The sequence below is a fragment of the Chlorocebus sabaeus genome, chromosome 21, assembly GCF_047675955.1.
Source record: "Chlorocebus sabaeus isolate Y175 chromosome 21, mChlSab1.0.hap1, whole genome shotgun sequence".
Classification (NCBI taxonomy): domain Eukaryota; kingdom Metazoa; phylum Chordata; class Mammalia; order Primates; family Cercopithecidae; genus Chlorocebus; species Chlorocebus sabaeus.
This window is the reverse complement of record NC_132924.1, coordinates 28,406,653-28,429,347: the sequence shown is the minus strand read 5'-3', so window position 1 is coordinate 28,429,347 and position 22,695 is coordinate 28,406,653. Positions and strand designations below refer to the sequence as shown.

Genomic DNA, 22,695 nt, shown 5'->3' with positions numbered 1-22,695 from the left:
ATCACAGGCACTTATGTTATAATGTAATACATTACAAAGTAACAATGGAGGATTTTAAAAAATAAATTGTCTTGGGTTAGGTCACTCAACATTTATACAACTTTATAATCAGATCAACAACAAAGTAAACAAACAGAAAATAAACAAAAAAGAAAAAAGTCAAACCCCAGTAACAATCGTAATAAAATATAACTTTAATTGTAAGTAGAAAGGTGAAGATAGCTCAAACGAAGGGTTAAGGGAGAATAATGGGATAATGGTGCATTGTATACAGTCATGTGCTTTGTTTTTCTGTTGCTGTTTAGAGGTTCAAACATTCATATTGGGAAAAATTGAGTGTCAACTTCAAAGTTCTATTGACATTATTTCCTAGTCTGTGAACCACATAGGAGTTAATTCAAATATGAGAAACAATCATTGAAGAACAGACTGTTCTTCAGCATCCAGCAGCTGAGCTTTTTTTCCATCATTAAAACTCCCCTGACTCTCCTGGCTAGAAATGGCATTCCTCCTTCTGAATACTAAAGTACTTTATACTTGTTTTATTGTACTTATGTCTTCTACCTCCTCTTATCCTTATTGAAGCATATCAAAGTTGTATTCTTTCCTGGGGTTGCAATCTTTTTGAGCTAATTTCTGGTTTATTTGTGTATGTTCTGTAGCACTTCAAATGGTATCCTGCATATAACAGGTGTTTGAAAATATTTGATGAACAAATGAATGAATGAGTGAATAAATGATGAGTCGATGAATTGTAGTAGAGAAATGAGAAGTGAAGAGTAAATTACAAAGGAGGCTGGAGTAAAATTGTATACAGTTCCCCTGCCCTTTTTGTTTTGTATTTCAGTGTTACTTTGTTAAAGACACTAAAGAATCCAAAATTGCTTTAACCATAAGAATGTAATTATAATTTGAGACAATTCCTATATGAAAATTTTATCTTCTTTGTTTAAGACATACTTGTCTTCATAAGAACTAACCAGTAGGCTACATTGCTGTTAGAGTTTGGAGATATATATAAACTCACTTTATAACCTAGATAATTTTAAAATTTGATAACTCTCATCAAAAGAGATTTCTGGCCGGGCGCGGTGGCTCAAGCCTGTAATCCCAGCACTTTGGGAGGCCGAGATGGGCGGATCACTAGGTCAGGAGATCGAGACCATCCTGGCTAACACGGTGAAACCCCGTCTCTACTAAAAACTACAAAAAACTAGCCGGGCGAGGTGGCGGGCGCCTGTAGTCCCAGCTACTCGGGAGGCTGAGGCAGGAGAATGGCGTAAACCCGGGAGGCGGAGCTTGCAGTGAGCTGAGATCCGGCCACTGCAGTCCAGCCTGGGCGACAAAGCCAGACTCCGTCTCAAAAAAAAAGAAAACCCTGGGCGACAGAGCCAGACTCCGTCTCAAAAAAAAAAAAAAAAAAAAAAAAAAAAAAAAAAAAAAAAAAAAAAAAAAAAAAAAACCCTGGGCGACAGAGCCAGACCTCGTCTCAAAAAAAAAAAAAAAAAAAAAGATTTTTAGTTATTTTCTAGATGTACAAAGTTGGCACCTGCTGAAAGTAGTAACTTCTAAATGGCTATCAAATATGTCTTTGTTACTAAATTCTAAATAGATATGTTAGCTAGTTTCATTTCAACATGAGGAAGTAGCCATAATCATTTGGTATTTAGCCTTGTAGATTAAAGGCCAATATTCACTTAACATTTTGTGTGGAATTGATCTCTCCTTTTCCTTTTCTCTTTGAGCAGTGTGCTTAGAAAAATAATGAAAAAACCCTATAGTTTATTTAAAATACAGTTCAGTTAAGTGTAAAATCATTCTGTTCTGTAGCATTTTTCATTTGTTGAAAACATAGTCAATTCTTAAAAAATCATTTTGTATGAAGTGTTATTTGCTGCCATTTGAGGGGAGCTGTGTTGTAGTGGAGTTTCAGACCTGAAGCCAGAAAGCCTGACTCTTAACTGCAGCTCTGCTTATTATTTCCTGGCAACCATGATCTGTTAATTCCTTTTCTCTGGGTTTTTTTCCTCCCCCCCCCTCTTTTTTTTAAAATAAAGTAGAGGCAATACCTTTTTTTCCATAAGGCTATTGGGGGATTAAATGAGATAATGTGGTTTCACCCCCTAAAGATGTTTGAGTTTGTCTCCTCTCTCTTCCCATCCATCTTGCCTGGGCCACCATCTTTTCTTGCCTGGATTTACTGTGTTAACTCCAGAAGTGATCTCTTCACGTTGAAATCAGAAGAGATCTTTGTCAAAGACGAATCTGATCATGTCAGTCCTGTACTTAAAACCCTTGCATGGGCCAGGCGCAGTGATTCACGTCTGTAACCTCAGCACTTTGGGAGGACAAAGAAGGCAGATCACATGAGGCTAGGAATTTGAGACCAGTTTGGCCAACCTGGAGAAACCCCGTCTAATAAAAATACAATAAATTAGATGGGGATGGTGGTGTGTCCATCTGTAATTCCAGCTACTTGCGAGGCTGAGGCATGAAAATTGCTTGAACCCAGGAGGCAGAGGTTGCAGTGAGCCGAGATCACACCACTGCACTCCAGCCTAGGCAACAGAGCAAGACTGTCTCAAACAAAACAAAACAAAACAAAACTCTGTCTCAAACAAAACAAAACAAAACAAAACTCTGTCTCAAACAAAACAAAATAAAACTCTGTCTCAAACAAAACAAAACAAAACAACAAAAACAAAACCCCCTTGCATGACTTCCCTTTGTTTGAAGATAAAATTCACCACCTTTAATGGAATCTAAGGAGTCTGAATAATTTAACCTGTTGTGATTCCTTGGCCCAATCTTGACTTAATTGCCCTCTGAATTTTCTTTGCTCTTGCCACTCTTGGCTTCTTTATTTCACTGGATGTTTCATGTATCTGCTTCTTTTGGAGTCTTTACATATGTTGGTCCTTTTTGAAGAAGCTTTTTACAACATTTGTCCTCTTACAGCTCTGCTCCTCCCTCCCCAAGTCTCTCTTCTTTATATTTTGGCTTAAATGTCACTTTTTCAGACAGTGAGATATCTTGTAACCATTGTCCCTACTCTTCAATCCCATATTCTCACTGCCTGGTTCAAGTTCCTTTGAGATCTCTATTTATGTATCTATATCTAGTCTGGCTACTTTACTTTTTTAAAAAAATTATCATTTTAAAAAAAATATTTTAATTTCCATAGGTTTTGGGGGAATGGGGGTATTTGGTTGCATGAGCAAGTTCTTTAGTGGTGATTTGTGAGATTTTTGGAGCACCCATCATCCGAGCAGTATACACTGAACCCAATTTCTAGTCTTTTGTCCCTCACCCCCATTCTTCTCCTTCCCCACCCCAGGCCCCAAAGTCCATTGTATCATTCTTATGCCTTTGCATTCTCATAGCTTAGCTCGCACTTAAGAGTGACAGCATACGATGTTTGGTTTTCTATTCCTGAGTTACTTCACTTAGAATAATAGTCTCCAGGGCTGGGCACAGTGGCTCGTGCCTGTAATCCCAGCACTTTGGGAGGCTGAGGTGGGTGGATCATGAAGTCAGGAGTTCGACATCAGCCTGGCCAACATGGTGAAACCCCGTCTCCACTAAAAATACAAAAGTTAGCTGGGCATGGTGGTGGGTGCCTGTAATCCCAGCTACTTGAGAGGCTGAGGCAGGAGAATTGCTTGAACCTGGGAGGCAGAGGTTGCAGTGAGCCAAGATTGTGCCACTGCACTCCAGCCTGGGTGATAGAGCAATACTCTGTCTCAAAAAAACAAAACAAAACAAAACAAAAAACAACAAAAAAAGGAATAATAGTCTCTAGTTCCATCCAGTTTGCTGCAAATGCCATTAATTCACTCCTTTTTATAGCTGAGAAGTATTCCATTGTATATATATACCACAGTTTCTTTATCCACTCATTGATTGATGGGCATTTGGACTGGTTCCATATTTTTGCAATTGCAAATTGTGCTGCTATAAACATGCATGTGTAAGCATCTTTTTCATAAAATGACTTCTCTTCCTCTGGGTAGATACCCAGTAGTGGGATTGCTGTATCAAATGGTAGTTCAATTTTTAGTTCTTTAAGGAATCTCCACACTAGTTTCCATAGTGGTTGTACTAGTTTACATTCCCACCGGCAGTATAGAAGTGTTCCCTTTTCACCCCATATATGCCAACATCTGTTATTTTTTTTATTATGGCCATTTATTTGCAGGAGTAAGGTGGTATTACATTGTGGTTTTGATTTGCATTTTTCTGATCATTAGTGATGCTTAATATTTTTTCATGACCAAGAACCCAAAAGCAAATGCAACAAAAACAAAGATAGATAGGTGGGACTTAATTAAACTAAAGAGCTTCTGCACAGCAAAAAGAACAGTCAGCAGAGTAAACAGACAACCCACAGAGTGGGAAAAAATCTTCACAATCGCTAATCTGACAAAGGACTAATATCCAGAATTTACAAGGAACTCAAACAAATTAGTAAGAAAAAAACCAAACCATCCTGTCAAAAAGTGGGCCAACGACATGAGTAGACAGTTCTCAAAGGAAGATATACAAATGGCCACAAACATATAAAAAAGTATTTTTAATTTTTGTGGGCACATAGTAGCGGTATATATTTATAGGGTACGGGAGATATTTTGATACAGGCCTACAATGCATAATAATCACATCAGGGCAATGGGGGTTTCCTCACTTCAAGCATTTATCCCTTCTTTGTATTACAAACAATTAAGTTATACTCGTTAGCTATTTTTAAATGTACAAAAAATTATTGTTGACTGTAGTCACCCTGTTGTGCTAGCAAATACTAGATCTTATTCATTCTTCTTATCTATATTTTTGTATCCATTATCCATCCTTCTCCCACTACCCTTCCCAGCCTCTGGTGATCATTGTTCTACTCTTTATGTTCATGAATTCAATTGTTTTAATTTTTAGCCCCCACAAATAAGCCAAAACATGCAAACTTTGTCTTTCTGTGCCTGGCTTATTTCACTTAATATAATGACCTGCAGTTCCATCCTTGTTGCAAATGACAGGATCTCATTCTTTTTATGGCTGAATAGTATTCCATTGTGTATATGTAACAACATTTTCTTTATCCATTCATCTCTTGATGTACACTTAGGTTGCTTCCAGATCTTGGCTATTGTGAATAGTGCTGCAATCTACTGATTTCCTTTCTTTTGGGTATATAACAGGGAGTGGGATTGCTAGATCATACGGTAGCCCTATTTTTAGTTTTTTGAGGAACTTTGAAACTGCTCTTCATAGTGGTTGTACTAATTTCCATTTCCAACCACAATGTATGAGTGTTCCCTTTTCGTCACATTTTTGTCAGCATTTGTTATTTCCTGACTTTTAGATAAAAGCCATTTTAACTGAGGTGAGATTATATCTTGTTGTAGTCCTGAAGAGTTTCCTCAATGTTTTTTTGTAGTAGTTTCGTAGTTTGAGATAAAAGATTTCAGTCTTTAATCCATTTTGATTTGAGTTTTGTACATGGGGAGAGGGGTCTAGTTTCATTCTTTTACATATAGATATCCAGTATTCCCAGCCTTACTTATTGAAGAGACTATCCTTTCCCCAATATATGTTCTTGACAGCTTTATCAAAAATTATTTCAGTGTAAATACATTCATCTACAATGATGTTTCTGGATTCTCTCTTCTGTTCCATTGGTCTTTGTGTCTGTTTTTATGCCAGTACTGTGCTGTTTTGGTCACCATAGCTCTGTAGTTTAATTTGAAGTCGGATAATATAATACTTCCAGTTTTGTTGTTCTTGCTCAAGATAGCTTTGGCTATTCTGGGTCTTGTGTGCTTCCATGTAAATTGTTGGATTTTTTTTTTCTATTTCTCTGAAGAATGTCAGTAGTATTTTTAAGGAAGATCATTGAATGTATAGATTGCTTTGGGTAGTATGGACATTTTAGCAATATTGATTCTTCCAATTCATGAACATGGAATATCTTGCCATTTTTTTCTGTCCTCTTCAATTTCTTTCAAAAGTGTTTTATAGTTTTCATTGTAGAGACCTTTTATTTCCTTGGTTAATTCCTAGGTATTTAATTTTCTTTGTAGCCTTTGTAAATGGGATTACTTTCTTGATGTCTTTTTCAGATTGTTCACTATTGGCATATAGAAATGCTACTGATTTTTGTGTGTTGATTTTGTATCTTGCAACTTTACGGAATTTGTTCTAATAGTTTTTTGGTGGAGTCTTTAGTTCTTTCCAAATGTAGTATCATATTGTCTGCAAACAAGGGCAGTTTATCTTCTTCCCTTCCAATTTTGGATGACCTTTATTTCTTTGTCTTGTTCAATTGATAGGTAGGACTTAACAGTACTATGTTGAATAACAGTGGTGAAAGTGGGCATCCTTGTCATGTTCCAGATCTTAGAGGAAAGGCTTTCATTTTTTCCCATTCAGTATGATATTAGCTGTGGGTCTGTCTTATATGGCTTTTGTTGTGTTGAGGTGTATTCCTTCTATATCCAGTTTTTTTAAGGTTTTTTAAATCATGAAAGGATGTTGAATTTTATCAAATACCTTTTTTTCATCATCAGTTGAAATGATTGTATGGTTTTTGTCCTTCATTGTGTTGACTTGATGTACCACAATGATTGATTTGCATATGTTGAACTATGCCAGCATCCTAGGGATAAATCCCACTTGGTCCTAATGAATGATCTTTTTAATGCGTTTTGAAGTTGCTTTACTGGTATTTTGTTGAGGGTCTTTGCATCAATGTTCATCGGTTTTATTGGCCTATAATTTTCTGTTTTTGATATGTTTTTGCTTTATTTTGGTTTCAGGATAATACTGGTTTTGTAGAATGAGTTTGGAAGTATTCCCTCCCCCTCTTTTTTTTTGTAATAATTTAAGTAGAATTGGTATTAGTTTTTTAAAACATATTTGTTATAATTCAGCGGTGAAATCATTGGGTCTCAGGCCTGTTTTTTTTTTTTTTTTCTTTTTGACTGGAAAACTTTATTATGGCATCAATCTCATTACTTGTTTTTGGTCTGTTTAGGTTTTGGATTTCCTCATGGTTCAATCTTGGTATATTTGTATGTGTCTAGGAATTTGTCCATTTCTTCTAGGTTTACCAATTTATTGGCATATAGTTGCTCATAGTAGCCACTAACGATCCTTTGAATTTTTGCAATATAAGTTGTACTGTCTCTCTTTTACTCTCTGATTTTACTTATTTGGGCATTCTGTCTTTTTTTTCTTAGTCTGGCTAAAGGTTTGTTCATTTTGTTTATCTTCTCGAAGAACAACCTTTTCTTTAATTGATTTTTGTATTATTTTCTTTTTTTCAACGTCATTTATTTCTGCTGTGATGTTTATTATTTTTCTCTTTTACTACTTTTCTCTTTTACTAGTTTTTTTAAAAAAAATTCATTTGATTTGCTCTTGCTTTTCAGATTCTTTAAGATGCATGATTAGGTTGTTTATTTGAAGTTTTTCTACTTTTTAACTGTAGATGCTTATAGTGGTAAAGTTCCCTCTTAGTACTTAGTGGTAAAGTATCCCATAGGTTTTGGAATATTATGTTTCCATTATCATGTATTTCAAGAAAATTTTTAGTTTCCTTTTAACGTCTTCATTGATCCACTGTTCATTAAGGAGCGTATTGTTTAATTTCCATGTGTTTACATAGTTTCCAAAAGACCTCTTGTTATTGATTTCTAGTTTTATTCCATTTTGGTCAGAGAATATTTTTGATGTTATTTCAGGTTTTTTGAATGTTTTAAGACTTGATTTGTGGCCTAACATTTTGTCTGTTTTTGAGAATGATCCATTTGCTGAAGAAAACAGTGTGTATTCTGCAGCCATTAGATGAAATGTTCTGTAAATATATGTTACCTCTATTTGGTTTGTAATGCTGGTTAATCCAATGTTTCTTTGTTTATTTTGTGTCTGAAATATCTGTTCAATATTGAAAGTGATGTGCTGAAGTCTATAGCTGTTATTTTATAGGGTTCTATCTGTGTCTTTTGCTCTAGTAATATTTGCTTTATTTATTTGGATGCTCCAGTATTGGGTGCATATATATTTACAATTTTTATGTCTTCTGGTTAATTGTTTTTTAATCATTATATAATGACTTCCTTCATTTCTTTTTATAGTTTTTGTTGTGAAATCTATTTTGTCTGATATAAGTATAGCCACTCCTTGTCTTCTTTGGTTTCCACTGGCATGGAATATCTTTTATCATCCTTTTATTATTAGTCTGTTTGTGTCTTTATATGTGAAGCATGTTATTGTAGGCAGCTGATCACTGGGTCTTTTTTAAAAAAAAATCCATTAAGCCACGGTATGTCTTTTGATTGTACAGTTTAGTTCTTTTATGTTCAGCTTTCATTATTAATAAGTAAGGACTTACTCCTGCCATTTTGTTCTGTGGTTTCTGGTCTTCTCTTCTTTCTTTTCTTCATTCATGTCTTCCTTTTTTTTTGACGAGGTCTTGCTTTGTCACCTAGGCTGGAGTGCAGTGGTGTGATCTCAGCTCACTGCAACTTCTGCCTCACGGGTTCAAGCAATTCTCCTGCCTCAGCCTCTCGAGCAGCTGAGATTACAGGCATGTGCCACCATGCCTGGCTAATTTTTGTATTTTTGGTAGAGACAGGGTTTCGCCATGTTGGCCAGGCTGGTCTTGAACTCTTGACCTCAAGTAATCCACCTGCCTCGGGATCCCAAAGTGTTGGGATTACAGGCGTGAGCCACAGTGCCTGGACCCCTGTCTTCCTTTTAGTGAAAGTTATCTTTCTCTGGTGGTACGTTTTAATTTCTTGCTCTTTATCTTTTGTGTATCTGTTGTATGTGTTTTGATTTGAGTTTACCATGAGGCTTGCAAATATGATCTTATAACCTATTATTTTAAACTGATGAACACTTAACTCTGATTTCATAAACAAGCAAATAAAGAAACAAAGAGAAAACTGATAAAAACTCTACAGTTAACTTTGTCCCTCTGCTTTTTAACTTTTATTGTTTCTCTTTATATCTTATTGTACTATCTATGTATTAAAACGTTGTTGTAGCTCTTATTTTTGATTCAGTTCATCTTTAGTCTTCTTACTCAAGATAGAGTAGTTTACGCACCACAATTACAGTGTTGTACTATTCTGTATTTTTCTGTGTCCTTGCTATTACCAGTGAGTTTTGTACCTTCAGATGATTTCTTATTGCTTGTTAACATTTTTTTTTTCTTCAGATTGAAGAACTCCCTTTAGCATTTCTTGTAGGGCAGGTCTAGTGTTGATGAAATCTATCAGCTTTTGTTTGGGAGAATCTTTATTTCTCCTTCATGTTTGATGGATACTTTTGCTGGATATACTATTCTAGGAAAAATTCTTTTTTTTCTTTCACCACTTTAAATATATCATGACACTCTCTCCTGGATTGAGAAGTTTGCTGCCAGACATACTGGAGCTCCATTGTAAGGCATTTGTTTCTTTTCTCTTCTTGCTTTTAGGATCCTTTGTTTATCCTTGCCTTTTGGAGTTTGATTATTAATAATCTTGCAGGAGTCTTATCTGTGTCAAATCTGCTTGCTGTTCTGTAACCTCCTTGTACTTGAATATTGGTATTTTTCTCTAGGTTTGTGAAGTTCTGTTATTATCTCTTTGAGTAAACTTCCTACCTCTATCTTTGTCTCTACCTCCTCTTTAAGGCTAATATCTCTTAGATTTACCTTTTTGAGGCTATATTCTAGATTTTGTAGGTATGCTTTATTGTTTTTAAATTATTTTTTCTTTTGTCTCCTCTGACTGTATATTTTCAAATTGCCTGTCTTCAAGCTTACTAATTCTTCGACTTGATTAGTTCTGTTGGTGAGGCACTCTGATGCATTCTTCATTATGTCAGTTGCATTTTTCAATTCCAGAATTTCTGCTTGATTCTTTTAAATTATCTCAATGTCTTTGTTAAATTTATCTGATAGGATTCTCAATGTCTTCTCTGTGTTATCTTGAATTTCTTCGTGTTTCCTGAAAACAGCTCTTTTGATTTCTCTGAAAGGTCACATATCTCTGTCTCTCTGGGATTAGATCCTTGTGCCTTATTTAGTTCATTTGGTAAGGTCATGTTTTCCTTGATAGCCTGGGTGCTTGTGGATGTTCATCAGTGACTGGGCATTGAAGGGTTAGATATTTATTGTAGCCTTTGCAATCTGGGTTTGTTTGTACCTGCCCTTTTTCTGAAGGCTTTCCAGGTATTCAGAGGGACTTGGGTGTTACAATGTAGATTTTGGGTCACAGAAGCCATATCTGCATTAGGGGACACCTGAAGCCCAGTAACACTGTGGCTCTTATAGTGGTACCACCTTGGTGGACTTGGATAAGATCCAGAATAATTCTCTGGATTACTAGGGAGAGACTCTTGCTTTCTTCCCTTACTTTTTCTTCCCTTACTTTTTCCCCAACAAATAGAGTGTCTCTCTCTCTCTGCTGTGCTTCCTGGAGCTAGGGGAGTAGTGACACAAGCACTCCTGTGGCCACCACCAATGGGAGTATGCTGGGTTAGAGCTGAAACCAGAATGTACTGGGTCTAATCCAAGGCCTCTCATAACCACTGCCTGTCTACCACTTACATATGCTCAAGTCCCTAGGGCTCTACAATCATCAAGTGGTAAAGGTAGCCAGGCTTGTGTCCTTTCCTTTTGGGCAATGAATTTCCTTTGTCCCTAGGTGGGTCCAGGGATGCTCTCTGGGAGCCAGGATCTGGAATCAGAAAGTTAAGAATCTACCTGGTACTCTGTTTTAGTACAGTGAGCTGGTACTCAAGACACAAGACAATGTCCTTCCCACTCTTTTCCCTCCCCTCCACTCCCCTCCCCCACCCCTTTCCCTCCCCCACCCCTTTCCCTCCCCTCCATTCCCCTCCCATTAGTCTCTCCCCATTACTACCACCTCCTAGGCTTGCAGTGAGTACTGCCTGGCTACCGCTGATATTCACTCAAGTGCTAGGCTCTTCAGTCAACTTGTGATGAATGCTGCCAGGCTTAAGCAGTGGGTTCCCCTCTCAGGGCAGGTCCTAAAATGCTTGCTGTCCGAGAGCCAAGGATTACAACTGGGGACCAGAAGAGCTTGCTTGGTGCTCTATTCCATTGCGACCCAGCTGTTACCTAAGCTGTAAGACAAAGTCCCCTTTACTCTTCTCTCTCCTTTTCTGAAGCGGAATGAATCTTCCCCACGGCCATTGCAGTTGGGAATGTGCTAACTGGAAGCCGGCACTTCTCTGAATTCCACTCAAGGCCCACGATGAGTACTGCCTGGCTACCATTGTTGACTATTCAGGGCCCAGGAGCTCTTCAATCAGTAGGTAATGAATCTTGCCTTGAGTGGATCTTTCACTTCAAGGCAATGGGTTCCCTTCGGGCTCAGGTTATGTCTAGAAATGTCATCTGGGAGCTAGGACTTTGAATGAGTACCTGAGGTCTCTGCTCAGTGCCTTATTCTACTGTGGATGAGCTGTCATCTAAGTTACAAGACAAAGTACTCTTTACTTTCCTCTCTCCTCTCTTCAAGCAGAAGGAAGGGGTCTTTTCCAGAGCTGTGCACTACTTTGCTGGGCATTGAGTTCTCTCAGATTGGTGTAAGCACTCCCTTGGCTGCCCAATCTGGTGTCTTATTAAGTCTTTTGCCCTCCATGTCCACTGGCACTGAGCCCGATGAAGCACTAGGACTTGCCCAGGAATTGTGGTTCTTGTGGCCTAGACTTTCTTTCAAGTTTATTTGGGACCACAGAACACTTTACCTGCAGTGGCAAGATTTCCTGGAACTCAATTTCCTACCGCTGGGATAGACAATTTCGTTTTTTATTCTGGCAGAATAGAAAATGAAAATGAGGTGGAGGAACGTATTATGTAGGGCCTTGAAGACTCTTGTAAGGACTTGAGTTTTCATTATGAGTGCCAGAGGAGCCACTGGAGAGTTGTAAGGTAACATGAATATTTTTATTACTTTGTTGGAAAGTTACTGTAGAGGCACATGTATGGAAGTGGAGAAACTGGTTAATAGCAGTTATCCAGGGGAGATTAAAGGGTATTTGTTAGACTTGGTGTGGTGGTTCACACCTATATTCCCAGTGCTTTGGGAGGTTGAGGCAGGAGGATCACCTGAGGCCAGGAGTTCACAACCAGACCTGCAACATAGCAAGACCCTATTTCTAACAACAACAAAAAAATTAGCTTGGTATATTGGCATGCACCATGTAGTCCCAGCTATTTGGGAAGCTGAGGCAGGTCACTTGAGCCCTGGAGTTTGAGTTACAGTGAGCCATTATCATGCCACTGCACTCCAGCCTGAGTGACAGAGTGAGAGTCTGTCTCTAAAGAAGAAACAATAAAAAAGAAATGTTTGTTTCATGCATGCAGTAGTGTTCTTGGTGAGAAGTGGCTGGATTCTGGACATATTTAAAAAGTAAGACTGGCAATATTTGCTGATGAATTTCATGTGGTTGCAAGAAAAAGAAAAGGGAGGGGGAGTCAAGGATGGCTCTAAGGTTCTTTCCGGATGAGCACCTTGAAGAATGGAGTTACCAATAGTAGAAATATGAAAGACGCAGGAGGGTAGCTTTGAATTGGAAAGGTGGGGCCAAATCAGGAACTCAGGGATAGCCATGTTGAGCTTTAGATGCCTGTTGGCCTTCTAAGTGTAGCTGTCAAGTAGGGGGCTGGATGTACATGTCTGGCTGGAGAAATAGAGGTGGGAGCTGGCATGAAGAAAGTATTTAAAGTCATTAAGACTGAATGAGGTCACCAAGGCTGTAGTCCTCTGCCTTTATTTCGTCCATTGTTTTTCATCTGTGAGGATCTACTTGTAGATCAAGATCCAGCTTTTGCATCCTCTGCCCTGTGAAGCTTTGCTCTGCTCTCTCATGCAGGGCCATTGTCCTCTCTTCCTACTGTGCTCTGTCTACCACATTGGATTGCAATTGCTTTTATTTAAAGTAAGTTTGAAGTCCTTCCAATTAGACCAAAGTTTTTTATACAGCAAGCATCATGTCTTCTTTGCCTTTATAGCTTCTCTTGTATAGCAGATGCTCAATAAAAATGTCTTAAATGATTGATGGTGGATTGATTAAAATATGTTCAAGTGCCCATGTCTAGTACTTTGGGACTGAGGAAGAGCTGTGTGAACTGAGTGTGGCTGACTGCACTTGAAGGGAAATGCCTTTCAATCATATGCTGCTTACTGAGGTAGAATACAATTTGGGGTGCAATAAATACTATTGAGGGTTTTAAGATTTCCTTGGTAACTATATATAGTAGTAAAATCCAGACTTTGACAATGTGATAACCTAAAATGTTCCTATTTTGCATAAAATGAGGCCAAACAAGAGAACATTAGGTCCAATGCATATTCTTTTTATTTGTTTTTAAAACTAGTATTCATTTGTTTTAGTGCATTAGGACATGAAAGAAACCATTTATTTTCTATCTATTGAGCTATATTTCAAATAATTTCATGTTACACATTTTATAGATTGGCTTTGTTGGAAAAATAAAACTAGTTAAATGTTTTTAATCCCACAAATATTTAATTTTTAAGTTAGTGATTCAAAATTAGTCTCTGGGGATGGAAAATAGAACTTTTTTTTTCTTAAAAAAAATAAGGTTTTCCTTCTATTATGTATTTATTTAAAGATGGAGTTTCACTCTTGTTGCCCAGGCTGCAGTGCAGTGGCTCGATCTCAGCTCACTGCAACCTTTGCCTCCCAGGTTCAAGTGATTCTCCTGCCTCAGCCTCCCGCATAGCTGGGATTATAGGTGCACATCATCACTCCCAGCAAATTTTTGTATTTTTAGTAGAGTTGGGGTTTCACCATGCTGGCCAGACTGGTCTCGAACTTCTGGCCTCAGGTGATCCACCCGCCTTGGCCTCCCACCGTACTGGGATTATAGGCATGAGCCACTGTGCCTGGCCCTAATCTTATTTTGTAACTATAAGACAAAATGAAAATAACTCATCATTTCACTAGTTAGAGATAGTCACTATTCTATTAACATTTAGGTATTTTTCCTAATTTGTGTTTTATACATATATATTTATAAACAGAATAAAATGTACATGCAGTATTATATTTTGCTTTTACATTTATTATTTTTTCTGATAACAGGTATTTTATAAGACATGATTTTTAATGGTTTCTAAACATTCTATTATAGATACACCATAATTAAAAAATATTCCCCCCTTATCATTTGGGTTGTTTCTAAATTTTTAAAATAACCGTGAAAGTAGATTACTGCATAAAAGACAATAGTATTTTTATGGTTTTTGATATATTTTTCTAAAATGTTCTCTAAAAGGATTCTAAAAAATTTACATTGGTATCAAAAGTGTATGAGAGTTTCTGTCTCTATGTGTCTTCTATAACAGCTGGACACATTATTAAATACAATTTTTTTGCTAGTTTGAGGTGTTAATCAAATATACGTTTTTAAAAATAGTTTTAAAATATACATTTTTTGATTTTGAAAAATTTTCCATTTATTTATTGACTGTATTAATGTTATATGTGAATTGTCTGTAGATGGTCTTTAACCTTTTTCTGTTGGGTATAATATTATTTTCATTGATTTGTAAGAATTCTTTACATATTATATTTAACATATGAAATTGTGTTTTTTTTGGAGACGGAGTCTCGCTCTGTCACCTGGGCTGGAGTGCAGTGGCATGATCTCGGCTAACTGCAACCTCCGCCTCCTTGGTTCAAGTAATTCTCCTGCCTCAGCCTCCCAAGTAGCTGGGACTACAGAAGCACGCCACCACACCTGGCTAATTTTTTTGTATTTTAGTAGAGATGGGATTTCACCGTGTTGCCCAGGCAGGCCTTGAACTCCTGAGCTCAGGCAATCTGCCCGCCTCGACCTCCCAAAATGCTAGGATTACAGGTGTAAGCCTCTGTGCCTGGTCTATAAAATTGTTTTTATAGGTCAAAACCAGTTGATTATCAGGAACTTCACATGGTTTAACTTAAAATGTTGTATTTTATATTGGTTGCCAATGTTTTCTGAGTTTGTCCTTTGTTTTATTATGTTGTATTCTTAAGCCTATAACAAGTTCAAAATTTTAATGTAGTTTAATTTAGAGATCCTTTCATTTGTAGCTTCCTCCTTTGCATTCTTACAGCAAAAGTTTTCTTACCATCTCAAAGGGAGATAAATATTTTTGTAGTTTCATATGTTTAAACTGAACTTTAAAAATCCATCTGGAATTTTGCTTTAATGTATTTGTTAAGGAAGGAATCTGTTTACTGAGTGATAAAATCATTATTTACAGATTCCTGAGCAAAATTCTGTTGTTTAATTTCATGCCCCGTTGCTGAAATTGCAAAATAACCAAATGTCCTAGGAATGTAATATCTTTGACCTTGATTCTTCATAAAGTACATTATTCTAGTGACTTAGCTTAGCTGATGTACTTCACAGACCAATAATAATTCAGAGACCTTGATTTTGTCAATGTTAACTCTGCTTTTAAGACAGAAGCAGTAGGGTACACAGTATTGGATTTAATTGATGGTTCCTTTCAGCATAACATTCTGTCATTCATAGAACCTTACTTATTAACCCACATGAACAATATTGTTAAAATTTTCGTCAAATTCAAAAATCCTCAACAAAATACTAGCTAACCGAATCTAACAGCACATCAAAAAGATAGTACATTATGATCAAGTCGGTTTCATCCCAGGGATGCAGGAATGATTTAACGTATATAAATCAATAAATGTGATATATCACTTAAACAGAATTAAAAATGAAAACCATGTGATTATTTCAATAGATGCAGAAAAAGCATTTGATAAAATCCAACATGGCTTTATGATAAAAACTCTCAACAAAATAGGCATAGAAGAGACTTACCTCAAAGTAATAAAAGCCATATATGACAAACCCACAGCCAGCATCGTGCTGAATGGGGGAAAGTTGAAAGCATTTCCCTTGAGAACCGGAACAAGGTAAGGATGGCCACTTCCACAACTTTTATTCAACATGGTGCTGGAAATCCTAGCCAGAACAATCAGACAAGAGGAAGAAATAAAGGGCATCCAGATTGGAAAAGAGGAAGTCAAATTGTCACTATTCGCTGATAGCATGATCTTATGCCTAGAAAACCCTAAAGACTCATCCAAAAAGTTCTTAGGTCAAATTCAGTAAAGTCTCAGGATACAAAATCAATTTACACAGATCAGTAGCACTGCTATACACTAACAACAACAAAACAGAAAATCAGATGAAGAACTCAGTCCCTTTTACAACAACTGCAAACACACACACACACACACACACACACCCCACAAAAAACCACACCAACAAAAATACTTAGGAATATACTTAACCAATGAGGTGAAAGAGCTCTATAAGGAAAACTGCAAAACACTGCTGGAAGAAACCATAGATGACACAAACAAATGGAAACAAATCCCAAGCTCAAGGATAGGAAGAATCTATATTGTGAAAATGACCATAATGCCCAAAGCTATCTACAGATTCAATGCAATTCCCATCAAAATGCTGTTATCATTCTTCACAGAACTAGAAAAAACAATCCTGAAATTCTTATGGAACCATAAAAGAGCTCGCATAGCCAAAGCAATACTAGGCAAAAAGAACAAATCTGGAGGCATAACATTACCCAACTTCAAATTGTACTACAAGGCTGTAGTTACCCAAACAGCATGGTAGTGGCACAAAAACGGGCACATAGACCAATGGAACGGGATAGAGAACCCAGAAATAAAGCCAAACTTAGAGCAAACTGATCTTTGGCAAAGCATACAAAACATAAATTGAGTAAAAGACACCCTATTCGATAAATGGGGCTGGGAAAACTGGCAAGCCACATGTAGAAGAATAAAACTGGATCCTCATCTCTCACCTTATACAAAAATCAACTCAAGATGGATCAAAGACTTAAATCTAAAACCTGAAACCATAACCAAAAACCACCTGTACCCCAAAAACTATTGAATTTTTTTGAAAAACTAAAAACAAGAGGCCGGGTGCGAGGCTCACGTCTGTAGTCCCAGCACTTTGGGAGGCCAAGGCAGGTGGATCATGAGGTCAGGAGTTTGAGACCAGCCTGGCCAAAATGGTGAAACCCCATCTCTACTAAAAATACAAAAATTAGCCAGGTGTGGTGGCGGGTGCCTGTAATCCCAGCTACTCGGGAGGCTGGGGCAGGAGAATCACTTGAACCCTGGAGGTGGAGGTTGCAGTGAGCCGAGATCACACCACTGCACTCCAGCCTGGGCAACAGAGTGAGGTTCCATCTCAAAACAACAACAATAACAACAACAACAACAAAAAGAAAATGATAAAGAAATACAAGATTGAAGGCTTTAATGTCCCTAAACAAATTACATACTACATTATCATTCTTAATACAGATTTTTGAAATTTATTCATTCACTCTTTTTTTGGTGCTATGTGTTTTTTTAAATCGTGGTAAAATATATATAACATAAAATTTACCATTTTATACGTTTTAAAATGTACAGTTCTGTGACATTAGGTACATTCATATTGCTGTGCAATCATCACCACTATCCATCTCCAGAACTTTTTCATCTTTACTAAGTAAAACTCTGTATCTCTCAACTCCCTCCCCCAGCACCTGGAAACCACCATTCACATTTGGGTCTCTACAAATCTGACTACTCTAGGAATCTCATCTAAAAAGAATAGTTTTTAGAGTACAGGTGGTTTTTAGTTACATGGATAAGTTCTTTAATGGTGATTTCTGGGATTTTGGTGCACCTGTCAGCTGAGCAGTATATACTGTACCCAATATATAGCCTTTTATCCCTTACCCCCTCCCAACCATCCCCTCCTGCCAGTCCCCAAAGTCCATGTCACCATTCTTATGCTTTTGCATCTTCATAGCTTAGCGCTCACTTATAAGTGAGAACATACCATATTTGGTTGTCTATTGCTAAGTCACTTCACTTAGAATAATGGCCTCCCAGTCCATCCAAGTTGTTGCAAAAGACATTATTTCATTCTTTTTTATGGCTGAGTTGTATTCCATGGTGTGTATTCACCACATTTGCTTTATCCACTCATTAGTTGATGGGCACTTAGGTTGGTTTCATATCTTTGCAAATGACATGAATAGACAATTCTCAAAAGAAGATATGCAACAACCAACAAACACATTAAAAAGTGCTCAACATCACTAATCATCAGGGAGTGCTACTCAGCCATAAAAAGAAACAAATAAGCTATAATGTCTTTTTTTTTTTTTTTTTGAGACCGAGTCTTGTTGTGTTGCCCAGGCTGGAGTGCAATGGTCTCGGCTCACTGCAACCTCTGCCTCCTGGGTTTAAGTGATTCTCTTGCCTCAGTCTCCCAAGTAGCTGGGATTACAGGTGCCTGCCACCACACCTGGCTAATTTTTGTATTTTTAGTGGAGATGATGTTTCACCATGTTGGCCAGGCTAGTCTTGAACTTCTGACCTCAAGCGATCCACCTGCCTCGGCTTTCCAAAGGTGAGCCACCATCCCCAGCCTATAATGTCTTTTCCCATTGATTTTATAATAAGTAAATTGCTTAAGTTCTGTAATTACCTTAGCTATCAAGACATTCTGGTGAAATTTGTTCTTTTGGTGAGGGAAGACCCTGGCTACTCTCTTTACCATTTGTACACATGAAATACCAGTAAAAATGTTTTTAGAGAGTCTGAAGAAATATATGTATTCTCTATTATCCAAACTCTTCCTATCTGAACTCAGAAACTTCATAGATTCAGATAATTTTTTAGATAAATGCCTTGTATCTAAATTGTTGCTATTTGCTGTCTAAACTGGTGGAATAAAACTGATTTAGTAATAAACTTTTCACCTCAAAGACCAAATCAATTTAGTTAGGGATAAATACTTGTGTTGGGTAATGCTAGCTTTTCTGTGTGATGGACTGTTCAAAGGATGAAGATGAAATGGAAATGCCTGTTTGAATTCAAAGAACTGATGAATCTCACATTCTCTGAGAAGCCCCTACAGAGGTCTGTGCTTTAGCATCCTAGAGTTTCCTGAGGACTCATTGGGTTCGTAGGCCTTGGTGGGGCTGGCTAGAAGGGGGAATAGACCACAGTCACAACTCAGAGTGAAGGGAAGGTGCTCTCTGGAAATGGGCTTGTCAGAGCTGAAAGTTGGGATTTCCATGGCCACTAGGTGGCTTCAGTTACCTGCAAAGAAAGGTTCTAACCTTTCTCTGGGGTTGCTTTTCATACTTTAGGAAGATCATTCCATTTTTGCAGTATTTGTTTTCTGAGGGATAGATGACAGAAGCAACCATAAAACTTAAAGTTTTTGAAGATTATCTAGTCTTACCTTCTCATTTTACAGATAAAGAATATTTAGAAAAACTTTCCCAAATTGGCTGAGCTCTATAGGGGCAGCATCAGAGCTAGAGCTCAAGTCTCCTGAGTCCTAGTCTAGTTCTTTAGTTGTTGAACCAGTGACAACAATCTATTTTTTTATTCCTCTCAAGCCATACGACAGGGTTGCATGTCACTGACTATACCTGAGTCCTGGAGATGATGTGTATTGGAATGTTGTGTTTAAGGCAGGTGGTGAAGTGGATGCTGATGGCCATCTTATGGGCAGAACTGAGCAATGGTTGTATCTAGTCCCAACCCAGTTAAGCTTTTAGATTAATGAAATGACTATATTGCCAAGCTGGATTCAAACTCTTGCTATATTGCCAAGCTGGATTCAAACTCCTGGGCTTAAGCAATTCTTTGCCTCATCAAGTAGCTGGGAGTACAGGCATGTGCCACTGTGCCAATTTATTATTTTTGATTAATATCTAACCTTTAGAACAGAGTAGAAAATACTTTTAAAAAATCAAAAGTTTCTTTAGAAAACCTAGCAAACAAAAGTGAGTCAAACAAATCCATTATGTATCAACTCAAAACAGCTTTTATGACGATGTTGAATTTTTTTGTTTTTCTGGCAAACTTAGGGAGGAAGCAAATACAGTATTCATCTCAGCTTCTTTTTATGACATGTTCACAAAAACTTACAAATTTAAAAAAATGGTGTGCTAAAATTATCCATAATTTGTATATTATGGCTAGTTTCTAGAGTAAAATAGACCTCAGGGAGCCTAAGAGAGAAGGAAGAGTGAAAGAATGGGGAGGAAAAAAGATAATGAGAATAAAAACAGTGATAGAGAAAGAGCTAGTAAATGGGACAATTGGCTGCTTCTAGCTAAAAATGAAGAGAAAGAGAGTACAAACCAGAGAGCCACTTGAGTAGGAGAGCATGTGAAGGAAGCTGTGATGGGAGGACCTGGGAAAGAGGGCAAACGTGAATCCTAAGGGTAGAGAGGGAAAAGGATGAGGAAAGACCAGGGGCCACATTTTTTTTTTTTGCAAGACCTCTGATGGCTTCCTATATCAACTTTGTTTACTCTTCTGTCCCCTGGATTGTCCTGTCTTCACTCCTGTGCCTCATTCCTGGTCTTCATCTAGCCAGCAGCCCAGCTCCATCTCATGGTCCATTGTACCTCCACAAGTGTTATTCATATGCTTATTACGGATATGCCAAGTGGTAGCTGGAATGAGGATTAAAAACAGTACTTAAAATGCTCTTAGAGCAGGATTTGCTTTGTAGTTAGGTCCCCAAAAGTGGTAGCTATTATAATAATTAGGCTTTTTACCCTGCCTTAGTGGACCTTAACATTGGGAGTACTTCTGTAAATACAAATCATGTTTGAAACATTTGAATTGAGTCTTTGAAGTAAAACTTTAGAAATAGATATATAGTTATTTTCTTAATGGTGTGTTGATGCTGAATTGAGTAAAAATGTAGTTGGTCAAGACTAACTCTACTGAAATTTAAAATTATGTCTCATTTTCTCTTTCTTATTGTAGTGATTTAAAGGGAGTGATAGTCACTCTGAGTGATGATGGTCACTTGCAGTGTTCATACCTGGGGACAGATCCTTCTCTGTTCCAAGCTCCAAATGTTGAATCTCGAGAACTAAACTATGATGAACTTGATGTAGAAATGAAAGAACTTCAGAAAATCATCAAAGATGTTAACAAATCACAAGGTATCTCGTTTGCAGCTTTTTATTATTTTAGTATTCATTGTGAAATTCACATTATCTTGTAGGTAGATATTATTATGTATATTTATTAATTTTCTCCTCTAGGCTTAATTAAAGTCATATTTGTAAAAACAGTATTGCTCTTTAGCACACAAGGTCTTTATGTTTGCTTTGTATGTTATAGCTTCTGAAAACATATTTTAATTAAGAAAATGCTTTTGTTGTTAATGTTTCATGGACAGCACTATCTAGTTTTTTTCTTTACATGCTAAGAAAGGAAGAAGTACTTCTTTGGGTGGTGGCTTTAGGCCTTGAGAAGAGCATTAAAATTTAGAGTGGTCATTTATTAACTCTGATATTCCTGAAACAACTTTAATTCTTCTTTTAAAAGAAAGCAAAGCACTTGAGCTACCATTTGTTACTAAAAATGTAGTCATTTGCAGCTTAGTGACATAATTTATGTTTGTAGTTAATTAACCATCCAAATGGTGTGTAGCTTGCAGTATGCTGATTTCTAATAACTCAGAGGCTGATGATATTTTCAGTTCCTGAGTTTTGAATAACTCAATATTATCTTACTTTGGGACTCACAAGGGTATAATTTTTTTGTAAATTAAAAGGAGAAACAAAACACCAATCCTGCAGTTTGAGTTGGACATGTGAAAAGCATTACTTCAAGTTCCCTTTTCAGGGTCAGGTAAAAGTATTTTTTTAATGAGAAAAAATATGGACTATTTTCACATAAAAGAAATGTTAAAACAAGTAGGAATAATAAAAGAAGCAGAGCATCAAAAGCCAACCAAAACAACAGAGCCAATCTTAATCCTGATCCAATCATTTTACTAGATTTATGTACTTTTGAGTCTACGTTACCAACATTGTATTCCTCTGGTCCTGAGGAATTGAGATAATATATTTTAAAAATACAAATATTAAAATAAAGTTATTATGCTTTGGTTTCACACATTCTTTTAGAAAGTTTTGAGAGTAAACCAGTGAAGTTCAGGTCTTTCAAGTACCTACAATTACTTAAAAACCAATTTTGTTGTCAGCGCTGCCATGTCAAATAGAGAGTGGTTAAAACTGAATGTGTCATACTGCAGTATACAATTTTTTTTTTCAATTTTTGTTACTAGCAATTTTGGGATTAATAGAATTATAAGTCTTGTTATTTAAAAATATAGTTGGGGAAGAGTGGCATAGGCATGAAACATGAAATTTCCAGAGTTCATTAAATAATATGGCTTTCATTTCAAATTTTGTCATGAGATTTTGCCCTTTCCACAGTAATGTGCCAATAATATTTTGATTAACATTAATTGAATATGAAATTTCTCAGAAAATCCCTTACAGCTAAAAGTTATTTCTTGGTGGTTATAGTGATGACTTTGGGTGAGAAAGTTTAGGCTGTTTTACTTGTCATTACCTTGATCCTTCGGTATGTCTTAAAATAACTGCTAATTAAGTTAGGGATACACCCACAGACTTAGGTGCAAAGTGCATGATTTACATAACCTTAATTTTTAATTAATGTTTGAAGTTCCTTGCTCCTTCTACGCCACCATCATTTAGTTTTATTTCTGGGAAAGAAACAAAGGGAAACTTTTTAAACTGAGAGGTATTT

The 22,695-nt window shown here is 36.9% G+C and overlaps 1 protein-coding gene across 15 annotated transcripts in view; it reads left to right on the top strand.

The window, feature by feature from the left end:
• BBS9 (Bardet-Biedl syndrome 9) overlaps positions 1-22,695 on the top strand; it is a 557,785-nt gene that overhangs the window by 255,445 nt on the left and 279,645 nt on the right. For all 15 annotated transcript variants that reach the window (XM_073008978.1, XM_073008977.1, XM_007981645.3 and 12 more), the window contains one exon: positions 20,893-21,074. In XM_073008978.1, coding sequence (XP_072865079.1) covers positions 20,893-21,074 — 182 coding nt within the window. The remainder of the gene's footprint in view (positions 1-20,892; positions 21,075-22,695) is intronic.